Genomic DNA, 11876 nt, shown 5'->3' with positions numbered 1-11876 from the left:
TTTTGACAGTAACTTCCCTGCAAACTGTATCAGAGACAGGTCTTGAGAACGATAGCGTTAAGCTGTTTATTCCCCTCAGCAGATGTACGGTGTCTTCTGTTGCTATTCTTTGTAAAGCAAGAGGTGAGGACTGTTGCTGAAGCAGAAGCTAAAGTTGAGAATCAGCAGTTCACAAGTTAGATTGACTTTGTGATATTGTTAAAACCAGCCATCCTTAGGAGGGTCCCATTTACTTCTCTCTTTTCCTTTTGCTTAATGGCATTTGGCTTTGATTCTTTTCCTTTGGCTTTCCTTCACACGGGTTGTGGGAACACTCAGCCTCTTCTGGAGCTGGCAGAGAGGACTCCACAGTGGCATTTGGAGTCTGCAACCATGAGTGTTTCAAAACTTCATCTATGCACAATCTCTGAGACACATTGGGCTGGAGCAAGTGGTTAATGAGATCCCTGCACTCTACAGTCAGGTGTTTTGTGCTGGGGAAGGGAATCCTGTGTTGTTTCTGAAAAAAAATCATTTTCTTGATGTTGGAATCATCAAATGGCATTAAAGCGTAGACCATTATGTACAGGATGACGCCCAGACTCCACATGTCAGAAATCCTGGGGTCACAAGGAATGCCCTGTAGCACTTCAGGGGCTGCATACGCAGCAGACCCACAGAAGGTATTGCTGAGAATAGTTTTCCCATTTTTATCCCGAGACAAGAGTTTGGAAAAGCCAAAGTCTGTCAGCTTGACGTTGAGGCCATCATCAAGAAGGATGTTCTCACATTTCAGGTCCCTGTGAGCGAAGTTTGAGTCGTGGCAATGCTTGATGGCAGAAGCCAACTGCTGAAACTTTATGCGAGCAAAGTCCTCTCTCATAGCTCCTGTGATCTTGATGTAGTCCAGGAGGTCTCCCTTTTCCCCCAGCTCCATCACTATGTACACTTTCCCAGCTGATGTCTCGAAAATCTCGTATGTTTTGACGATTGACGGATGTTGCAAACATCTCAAAGCCTCTATTTCCCTGGGGAGAAACCTTTCCCAAAAGTCCCCAGGAGTTTTCATCTTGTCGATGATCTTGACAGCCACTTTGCACTTCAGCCGGTCGCAGTAGGCACATTTCACTTTGCTGTAAGAGCCTTGTCCTAGTGTGTTGCTGAGGCTATAGCCTTTCTTTCCAAGCACTGTAACATCATCCATGGCGGAAGAGCTGGGGGGAGCTGCATGAGGTGGTGCTGGCGTGCATCATGGGTGGTGGCAGATGGTGTGTGCGTCCACCATGGTGGCTGCTTGGGCTGCTGCTGCTGTGGTCGAGTGGCACCGGGGCACTGGTCCCTATGTGATGTCACAGGCGCCCAGAAGGACCTTGCAGCCCTTTCCCGAAGCTTCTGGATGATGTCATCCAGGGCAGAACTTGGCATCAAGTCACTTGGAAACGTCGCCCATACCCTGCCTTCATCATAAACTGATCTTTAGTTTTGCTAACAGGATGGAAGTAGCTCAAACGTTTTTGTTTCCTAAAATGTACCGAAGTCTGTTTATTCATGTTAGGTGAAATTTTGTCATCTTTTTGTATGTCTGGGATGATCTTTCAAGCTCCGTGTGGGCGTGCTTCTGGTGTACAGTGGCCTTGCTTCTCACCAGCCAGTTTTCCTCAGAAATGGGCTTTTCATGTCTTCACTGAGGATGCGTTCAAGAACTGGGTTTGAGTTTGGTTTGGGGTTTTTTCCTTCATGGGCGTGCTAGGGGAAGGGCATTGCTTCTCTCAAGTTCATTTCCTTGTTGTTCATCCAGCCCTTTCATTTCGTAGCTCTGATAACTGGCTGCTTTTGTGGGCTTTGCAGCTCCCTTGCTGTGTGAGGGAGTTATGTTTTGACTTCCAGCTTCTGGTGTTGTTGAGAAAGGCTCACAGATACCTTCCTCAGAAGGATTACTGTTCTGCATGTTGACAGCTTCACTGTAACCAGCCTCTGGGGCTTTTTGCTTTCTGTTGATTGCAGCTCTTTCAGATCTGTTGTTACTGCTGCTTTGTGTGTGACTCCAAAGACTTGATGGTGTTGATGATCAAAACATGGGGGCTGGGACAACCCTGCTTCATCCATCAGCATGGGTGAGAATGTCATTCTGAAGAACAGAACTGGCACTTCTGGCAGCCACACTGGGGCTTTTGGGGGGTTTTTCCTTCCCATTCTTTGAAACTTCTGGGTAATTATTATAATCAGCCAAAAGAAAGGAGAGCGGTTTTACCCGTACACAGCTTGCTCTCAGAGCTGAGTGGCTGAGCACTGGCGTGGTGTGATCCACCCTGGAGCAGCACAGAGCACCTTTTAGCAGGAAGCAGGCGTAGCCAGATGTGTACACTTCTGCAGCACGCCTGAGCACAGGGCAGCCTGTGTGACACTTGGAAGTCTCGGACACTCACTATAATCAGGTGATGTTTTACTGAGGAAACTTCCATGGAAAATCCTCCGCAGCTCTTTGAGCAGTGCCTGCAGCCTTCTGTAAGGTCTGGGGTGTTTGTTGCCGTGTTTTCTTGGTGGGGAGATTCTTCCTGTGAAAAACCCTAAGTGACTCGATTTTTGTAGTGCACCTTGTACAAATCAGTTGCTCACCATAGCACTGCAAGGAATTAGCAATTTTTGCCTTTCAGTCAGAAATAATTGAAGGCCAAGTTTTGTCTTTAAGCAAAAAAATTACTCTCACGTATTTGTGAATGGAAAGGGAGCCCACTTACTGGCGTTTCCATGCTTTCAGAGATGTTCTTTAAGGACTGAACTGGGTAAATAACAATGAATTTCTTAGGTAATTTAAACAACTAATTATTTCTTTCATAATGACCACACGTTCTGCTTCTCTCCAGTAAATGTAGGATCTCCCTGCTGGGGCACATGGGCAGATGGTCAGGCCCTGGCCTGCAGTTTGAGTCACCCAACAGAGCAGGAGAATGGAGTAGATGTGACATGAGAGATGTTTGGATGTAGTAGGCACTGCAACAGAGAGCACCCAGGGGAATGTCTGAGCTTCACAGATGACTGAGGAGCAGCACAGGGACTACCAGGGTGTGGAGGTGACCCAGTGAGAGGTATCGAAGCACCAAATTGGGCTGTAGATTTAACAAGACTGGGCCCAAGGGGAAACTAATTAAAGGAGGTTATTTTGGGAAGAGATGAGGGTTAGGGAAAAGGAGGGAGAAGAACAAGCATGGGAACAGAGAGAAACTGGATGTGTGGAAGCAGGCTGTGATCGGTGCGTATGTCTCAAGCCCAGTGCCTGATTTCCACCATCTTGTTCAATGATTCCTATCCCTTCTCCGGATGTGGAAGCTCTCTCTTGTGGACATGGGATGCACATAAAGGCTGGGTAGTGTTTGAGGACTGCGGATGGGGTGTACGTATGGGTCAGGAGTGGGGCATGCATCTTCTACAGCCTTTGAACCTTGGCATGCTCATGCCAAGACATAGCTGGAATAACAGAAAGGGGAATGTGGTATCTGTGAATGATTAGTTCCATGTTGTGCAATCAATGCTTCTGAGCAGATTGCCTTAAATACCCTGTGGGCTGGTGTTGGTTTTGTGTTCACCCTCAAGTGAATGAACGCAGACATCCCTACTAAAATCCCAGTCTCGGTTCTGCCAGACTGAAAGGCCTTCACATGTTTGCTGGGAATGTAATTTATTGCTATAAAGCTGGATCTCTTGAAGGGGATGTAGTGCTCTTCAGATAGGCTATTCCTGTAACGCCTGCTGTAGTGTCTGGTCTCCACTTCCTGCTGCAGTTCAGCTCCTGCTATCTGTAATTAGGGAATCAGTAATAAACTGTTTGTTGCCTGATATTTTTGCTGCTTGTAGCACTAGCAGATGATGTGCCTTTACAAGGCCAAATCCCATGTGAAAAACCGTCTTGGTTCTTCATGACTTACCACTTTTCCTTTTTCCTCTCGTTTTTGAGAGGGTTATTTTCCTTTTGCTCTTCCTGTACACCTGCATCGTCCAAGGCCCAAGCACGCTTCCTCCCTCAGCCAGAAAGGCACCTGGAGCTTACCTCAGTGAAGCAAACCGCTGATTACACCAGACACAACTGCTGCTCTTAGTTTTGTAGGGCACAGGTAAGAACATGATGAGCAGAAGACAAGCAGCAACCCAGGGTTTGGTGAGGCAAGTAGCTGAGAGCTCCTATCACCATCACCCCACACCATGCTTTGAGTGAAGAGCCAGGATGGAGGGTGCTAGAGGAGTAGTGGGGCACTGTCCTGGGGCAGGAGGCTGCTCTCCGGCTCATGTTCCTGATCCCCTGCGGCCTACGTGAGCCGTGTCTTGTGGCAGGGCTCTGGCTCTGTAACAGGATGTCTCAAGGCACCAAGCCCCAACCTGCTTCCCTGTGCACTTCATCTTCAGGACCAAGAGTGTTTCCCTGGGGCAGATGCAGCCACCCCTGCTGTGATGCAAGGGGCTGTACAGGGACTGCAGTTTTCCACCACCCAAAACCAGGTTCCATAAGGACTGGGCTCTGAGCTCCTCTCTACTTAGAGTCGTAGAATGGCTGGGGCTGGAAAGAACCTTATTTAGCTCAGAAGGGAAGCTGTGGTTGGAGTTACGTTGTTTTGGGGGACTGCGCTATTCCTCTGAAGGAAAAAAAAAAGGAAATGGATCCCCTCGCTCAGGAAAGTGGGAGATGGAGCAATTCCTACTTCCTCATATTTCCATTTGTTGCCTCAATCCCAGGTTGCTGCTGCTGGTTGCGAACCCCAGCTCAGAGTCCAGCCAGGGCAAGAGCAGGTTTGGCCACCCTGCCCGTGAGCCCTTTCCCTCTGCATCTCCTGGGCACGGCAGCTTTCCTCCACTGCTTTATGGGCACAGGGGGTCTGCACTCGCTGGTTAGAGAAATGTTCACTCCCAGTATGAAACTGGGAGTTCCTGGGATGTGCCAGCTCCTGCATGCCCTGGGTCGAGGCTCAGTGTGTTCTGCTGGCATGCTCCTTGTCCCTGGAGCATCTGCCTGCCCCCATGTCCTGCCTGGGGGCTTGGGGCCGATGTGACTGCACAGGGCAGCTCCACCTCGCACCTCCCCACAGCCTGGCCAGGGCATTGGTAGTTCCCCAGTGCTGGTGTCCAGCAGCACTGCAGCCCTCAGCACAGCACAGCCTGGGGAAATGGGTGCCTCTGACCCTTCACCTCTGTGCCGTGTGGCTGGGCTGGTTACTGCCTGTTTGCTCTAGGGTGCTGTGTGGGTTGTGCTGCTTACCTGGCACATGTGTGCTCCAGAGCCGCCTCTGTTCAGAGCTGGTGAGGTTGTGGTGTGGGGAAATGAGGTCTGCCTTTCCTTGGGCAAAAGCCAGGGACAAGCAGCCTATGCCCTCTTCTGGTGCATTATAGGGCATTTATTTACACGTTGTATGATGTAATTCACAGGCCTTGGTTGCCAAGGGCTTGGGGTGGGTCTTTGGGGAGCTGTCTTTGATCAGTCTGGGGCTGGCATGTGTGGCTGGGCTGCCAGAAGCCAGGGTGAAAACAGCCTTCCTGCACTGTATCCCCTGGGAGAAACAGAGCTGGGGAGCTGGACGGCTGTGCTTCATGCCAGAGGGTGCTGCCATGCTTCAGCTCCCCACAGACACCCGGATCATGACAGTGTCTGGCAGCACGTGAGAGCTGGCAAAATGCGTTCTGGCCTGAATCTGCAGGCAGCCCCCAGCTGCCTGCAGGTCCCCAAGCACACGGCCCCAGCCATGCAGCCCTCCTAGGGCCCTGCACAGCCCCAGGGAAAGGAGCCATTGCACACACTCGCTGCTGCCCCAGCAACCTCCCAGCTCTTGGCAGGCACCAGCTTCCACTGCCACGTTAAACCTCACATGTGGCTATGGAAGAAGCATCTCCCTGATGCTGCTGAGCTGGGCTCGGCTGCAGCTCCTGTGGGGCCAGAGGCAGGGAGTGCACAGGAGAGCCCACTGAAGCCCTGTCTCCCCACCGGCAGATCAGCAGCTGGTGCCTGACCTGGAGGGGAAGCGGAAGCAACGTGAGATGTATCTGTTACCTGTACATCCATTGGGAATACCCTTGAGGGAGGTTTGCCACTGGGTGTAGTAATTGGTATTAACAGAGGAACAGGGAGTGTGGGATATTGGGTCCAAACATTGAAGCATGAAAGTGGAAAACAGCTGTTGTAAACTTAAAACAATATATAAAAACCTCCCAGGCAGCTTCCCAGGCTTTGGCTTTGGCTCTGGATTGGGTTTTACCGGGAAGCTGGAATTCCCTGCAGCGGAAAGTGCTGACCCTGCAGCCACCGTGGGTCAGCTGCCCCGGCCGGGACCATGGCTGGTGCTACCTGAACACTGCTGCTCAGTTCCAGTCGCCAGAGGAAAATCCGGCTCAGTCTGGGGAGTGGGTTCCGGAGGTGAAACTGCTTCTGACCGCAGACGCGGCCTGGGCAGAGCCCCAGCACCGGGAGAGCTGTGGCAGCGGGGCCAGCGCCTCCTCCCCAGGCTGGGTCCCCGCAGGACAGCCACCACCCACGGCGCAGCAACACCCGGGGTCAGATTCCTGAAGGCGCCTGTCACTTGCCGGGCCATTGACGGTGCTCTGGGCTGCACGGTTGGTGCTCTTCACGTGCCTCCTCTCCGGCTCGTGGACATGGAACACAGCGCTTCCAGGAGTGCGGAAACAGCGTCCGGCTCCAGCCCTGCCGTGGGCATGCCCGGGCGCTCGTTGGGGTCACCCCTGCAGGACTGGAAGTAGATAACCTCAGCGACATGGCTCAGGGCTGGTCTTGGTGGTCCTGAGGTAACGCTTGGACTTGATCGTCTTAAAGGTCTTTTCCAGCCCGGCCGACTCTGTGATCTTGAGGTCCTGTCCAACCCAAGCCACTCTATGATCTATGACATGAGCAGGGAAGGCCGCCCCGGCTGCGGCAGGGAAAGGCTGCGGCCGCCCCGCGGGGTGCCGGTGCCGGGCAATGGCCACCCCGGGGACGGAGCGCACCGGAGGGGGCCGCCCCGGGGGGCGCTGAGGCAGCGGGGAGCTGCCCCGTAGGTGGGCGGGGCGTGTGCCCGTCCGGCCGCTCGGCCCCGCCCCCTCGCCTCCCATTGGCCGAGCTGCGCGCGGTGGGGAGGGGTCGTGGCGGCGCGGGGGGCAGGCGGCGGGGAGGTGCTGCCGCCATCTTGTGCGTCGCCGGAGCCAGGCGAGCGGCCCGCAGCGTGGCGCCGCCCGACCCCGCGCTGCTCCCGCCGCAGCCGCCGCCGCAGCCAGGGCCGCTGGCTCCCGCCCGGGGGCGGCGGCGGACGGCGGAGGGGAAGAGCTCGGTGCGGACACGGGCACGGGCACGGGCACCCCCGCTGCGGGTCCGGCGGCGGCGGCGGCCCCTCCTCCCGCCGCTCCTCGCGTGCCTCCCCGCGGGTTTGTGGCGCTGCGCCGGGGGAGGATGAACGGAGGATAAATGGTGCCCAAGGCAGACAGCGGCACCTTCCTCCTCCTCTTCCTCCTGGTGCTGAGCATCACCGAGCCGCTGCGGCCAGGTAGGGGCGGCGGGCGGGGAGCGCCGGTCCTCCGTGCTCAGCCCGCGGGCGGGTCCCGGGCCCGGAGCTGGAGCCGGGCGGGGGGCAGCGGGGCTCCCCCCGGGGGGGCGGGCGGGTCAGCGTCCGGAGAGCGGTGCCCCCGGGAGGGCAGCGCTGGTGCCGTCCCCTTCCCGCAGGGCTCGGGGCGCCGGGAGGAGCCCAGCGCTGGGGTCGCCGTGGCCCAGAGCCGGCCCCGACCCAGGGGTCGGTGTCTGCCGCTTCGTTCTGCTCGAGAAAGCGATGGGACGTGGCTGAGTCATGGGGAAGCGTCGGTCGCTGTGCTGGCTGGCTGGCTGCGGCTTGGAGGGATGGGAGTTAGGGTCAAAACCCTCATTTTAAAGTTTGAAAGCTTGGCTAGAAGCTCTGTAACACTACAGGTAATGAGCAGTGGAAGTGTGGCGGCGTGGTCAAGTTTTCAGCTGCTTTTTACTTACTTATTGTTATGTTGTGGGCCTTGGGTGCCAACAAAACAAAACCTTGCTTTCAAAGTGCTATCTGATCGTGCCAGAAAGAGAAAACAGCCCTATCGCATCCCAGTTGTGTGTCATCTTCCTAGTTGTATTTTTGCTTCTTTTAGGGAAATATTTCAGCAGTGAAGCTGGTGTGGTAGTTGCTAGGCACAGTGCTTTAAAGTGTTCAGATTAGTAACTCTGGAGAAATGGTTGATGTTTGCTGATTGAAAACTGCAGCCTTTCTAGGTGCGTCGCTCAGTTGAGGGTTTCTTCTTGGGTGTTGAACTCACTTGGAGCTTGGCAGAGCCCTCGTATATCTTGGACTGCTCTTGCCAAAGAGCATCAATAGCTGAAGCGTGAGGCTGCCTGGAGTGGCTTTGCAGGTTTGGAAGCCGTCCTCCTGTCACACCACACGACTGCTGCTGGGTGATACTCACCCTATTATAAACAGGAGAGAAAGAGTGATGGTGTGCTTCGAAATCCCCTTGTTCTTTCTCTTCAAAATAGCCTGTATGACCCAGACTAATAAAACGTAACAGTATTAGTGAGCTGTGTTTAAGCAAGTTCCCAGTACAGCTGAAACACAATTGGGTCAGTGTAGGCAGTCTTATTGAAATAACCAACTTAGGTGTTGAAACTGCTCTGTGTGTTCCTTGTTTTGTTTTAGCTTGTTTTTTTGGCAGTGCAGTGTGTATACAGGGTCTATGATATGCTCTGAAGTAGCCAAAAAAAAAAGCGGAGTTGCTAACCTAGCATTATTACAGCTAGAGGCTTTACGTGGGAGAAGATGCTATGTAAAACTGATTTCAAGCAACTTCTTTTATAGCTGGCACCAAGTGCTACAGACAGCTCAATTGCCGGTTGAAAAGGCTCAGCAGAGGTTCCTGGCTGTTTGTGTACTTTAACAAGAGGGTAGGTTTGATCCTCAACTCTTTTAGTGTTGAGCGTTGTAGCCTCCTAGAAATTAGAAAATGGCTTTTTCCTCTTGTGTCAGAACATGTGTCGCTCCGGTTTGATAGCACATCTCTGCCTGATGCTTCATGGACAAAGACAAGTTTTTCACTGAGGTTTGCTTCCTTAGGGCAAATGGATGTTTTCACTGGTGCTCTGTTGTGCCTGCTTTGGAGATTTGTGGTGCTGTAGCCACACTGGCAGAAGCATTTTCCATGTGAACAGACCTGAACTCCCACCTGCTCAGGTTGTGCACCACTGGCTTTGAAACCCCTAGCATTAGGATTTCTCTGTGGCAAGTCTGTATGTGTTCCTTGAGTTTTGCTCAAACCGTATGTATTCTTGAACCTAATGTGAAGTAATCCAACTGGATGTAATATTGCAGCTGGAATTCCTTGCTGTATGAGGGATTTCTGAATTCCATTTGGAATAGTCTTGCCCATCCTTTTTACTTGGAGGCTCTGGATGATTCTGGTGTTTGAGCTGTCCATGGTGATGCTTCTTCTTCCTCCTCAGGAGAGATCCCATTCCTTCAGGGTGGCCTCACGTCTTTTTGCCAATGTCCTTTGCTTTTTAGCTTGCTTCATTTAATATCTTAAGTCTACTCTGTCAAATAGATCACCCATTTACTTGATTAAATAATGTGTGGGTTGATCCTGAAACAAAGGATGCAGATAGGGAAAATCTGGTTTGTGCAAGTACAGAGGTACAGAACCAAATTTATAATTTTAATCAATGGTGGAGAAGTCTCACTTCTCTTTTTGGGAGAGATACATGGATTTCCTCAGAAACAGTGTTTGGATTTAGAATTTTTATTCCTAGGGATGGTGGGTTTTCTTTTTCCTTCTTTAAACCTGTGTATTGTAGCAACTGTCCTACTGGTTTCAAAAGGATGCCTGCATCATTCTTAGCTTAAATCTGTGCTCAGAGCTATCAAATGAGTGCTGCAGAGTGATGGGAGGTTTTATGTTCTCTGAGATGAATGTGTAGTCCCTTCACAATTCAGTCCCAGCGAATCAGGCACCTCTTTGTACTTCCATGTTAATTTGACACTAGCTTTGTATCCATGTTCTTGCTGTACTCTTCAGATAAATAAAACCTCCTTTTAAGCCTCCTCAACTGTAGTATCTTTTCAGGCAATTTGAAAGGCAGTGATTTTACATGGACCTATTTTTTTTCTGCATTTAAGGGGACATGGAGTTTAGTGAATGAAGAGAGAAATATAATTTCCTTTTTTTTTTTTCCCTCTGATTTTTTTCCATCTTGCTTACACAAGTCTGTTTTATGCTACTGCCAGCGCTAACAGCATCAGGTACATCCAACGTCCTGTGGCACCAGCCCTAGCTGGAGGCTTGGGTTCCTGAAGGTATCGTGGGCAGTTAGATTCTTCTGAGCCTGTGAACATTTAATGGTAATTTTGTGCCTTTGACAGTCTCTGTTTCGATGATTTTTTTTTTTGTCCCAGTGTTTCCTCTTTCCTTTTCTGTTTTGACCATAAGCTGCTTGTTTTGACTGGTTGCCTGCTTTATAATGCCTTGTTGAAAGAGTTTGTTTTTTTTAAAGTAGGGCATTTCTCCTTGAGTTGTGTTACTCATTATGTGTTGGAAGTCACTGATGTGAATTGAAGCTGAATATGTTGTACTTTTCCAGCTATACGAGTGTACAGTGAAGAAGTAAATATTTTCTTTAAATGCCTACTGAATTGATTTTATCTGATGTTCAGACACTTGTTTTGGGGGGTATTTACCACAGTAGGGTTTGGCTTAATAATGTCTTTTCTGGGACAACTCTAAACATCTGCTTCAGGTTATCTGAGTAGCTGGCTGAGAGCTGCTGTCTTGATGTGAAGAAATATTTCAGCAGTGTGTTAACAGCGTTACAATAAAATGTTCTGGTGCTAGCTCAGATTTAGACTGAGTTTCTGAACACCACTGCGTTCCTGTTGGTTGTCGAAAGAACATCGGAGAGGTAAATTGTTATGAATTCTGTTTTGCAGCACAGGTTGAGAAGTTCCTGTTTCTGTTAACATCTAATGTGCAGTCGAAAAGCAGAGGTTCTGGTGTCTCTATGTAACACAGGGAACTTAAACAGTCTGGAATGATCAGGATGACATGTTTCAGAAGAGTGTTTAGAGGATTAATTAATATCATCATCGCTGAAGACAATAACATGTTTTCATATTTCTCTAACAAGATACTGCTGCTTGCTAATGGAAAACACTTAAACATGGTCAGGCTTTATATTGGATTTTGTAATAGTGGTTTAGTACAGCGCCTTGTGAATGTAGGTCATGGGCTTTCTTATTAGAGCATTTGCCAGGCAGCTAAAAGCCAATTGAGTTCTTGTTCTTGCAGCTTTTTTTTTCCACTTCAAAGCTAGCTAGAGGAAGTCACTTTATTACTCAAGTTCTGTTTTTAAGAATTTTGCACAACTTACCTAGTCGGCAGTGCTTAAAGACTTGCCAGCACAAGTGGTGCAATTAAAAGACCCACAATTACAGCTTAAAGCTTGAACTTCTCATGCGCTTTGGTGCCTGCTGGTACGCAGCTGGCAGTTAGGTTTACACTGTGTTGGTACCTTGACCGCTGACAAGTGACATAAACAAAATGATTTAGCTAAAAGTTGTAGGTCTTAAATGCAAGGGTTTGCTCCTGGAGAAGTCTAAACAAACCCACAGTCAAGGTTGTTTCACTAGCATGCTGTGGCCTCGCCTGTCTGGATTTGGCTAGTTGAATTGTATCAGTTAATTCAGTTGGAGATGCAGATGTAGCAAATGTCAAAATGTGACCTGGGCACAGCATTCCTCTGCTCTAAAGAGTTTGTTGGTAGGCAAGTGGAAGCCCTTCTTTTACTTTTTGTTCACTGTCTCTACTTCAGTGAGACCTGTGGTGAGTAATACTTGCTTGGCTCCATGCTGTTGCTAACTACAGTCCCTCTCTTTGTA

General features: G+C 50.4%; 2 protein-coding genes across 3 annotated transcripts in view; one reads left to right on the top strand and one right to left on the bottom strand.

The window, feature by feature from the left end:
* Window positions 1-9: 9 nt before the first annotated feature.
* TSSK2 (testis specific serine kinase 2) lies at window positions 10-1263 on the bottom strand. Its single transcript, XM_065692277.1, has one exon. The coding sequence runs from the start codon at window positions 1181-1183 to the stop codon at window positions 230-232; it is 954 nt and encodes a 317-aa protein (XP_065548349.1). The 5' UTR covers window positions 1184-1263; the 3' UTR covers window positions 10-229.
* Window positions 1264-7298: 6035 nt separating this feature from the next.
* The window catches only part of DGCR2 (DiGeorge syndrome critical region gene 2), a 48916-nt gene continuing 44338 nt past the window's right edge, over window positions 7299-11876 (top strand). For both annotated transcript variants that reach the window (XM_065692518.1, XM_065692517.1), the window contains exon 1: window positions 7299-7490. In XM_065692518.1, the coding sequence (XP_065548590.1) occupies window positions 7412-7490 (79 nt within the window). In that variant the 5' untranslated portion in view covers window positions 7299-7411. The remainder of the gene's footprint in view (window positions 7491-11876) is intronic.

Source organism: Lathamus discolor, chromosome 12 (genome assembly GCF_037157495.1).
Source record: "Lathamus discolor isolate bLatDis1 chromosome 12, bLatDis1.hap1, whole genome shotgun sequence".
NCBI classification, from domain to species: domain Eukaryota; kingdom Metazoa; phylum Chordata; class Aves; order Psittaciformes; family Psittacidae; genus Lathamus; species Lathamus discolor.
This window is presented reverse-complemented; position numbering and strand designations above follow the sequence as displayed.

What these genes read in the sequence shown, in the direction of transcription:
- TSSK2 (XM_065692277.1), bottom strand. Translation starts at nt 1,183, where the DNA reads ATGGATGATGTTACAGTGCTTGGAAAGAAAGGCTATAGCCTCAGCAAC.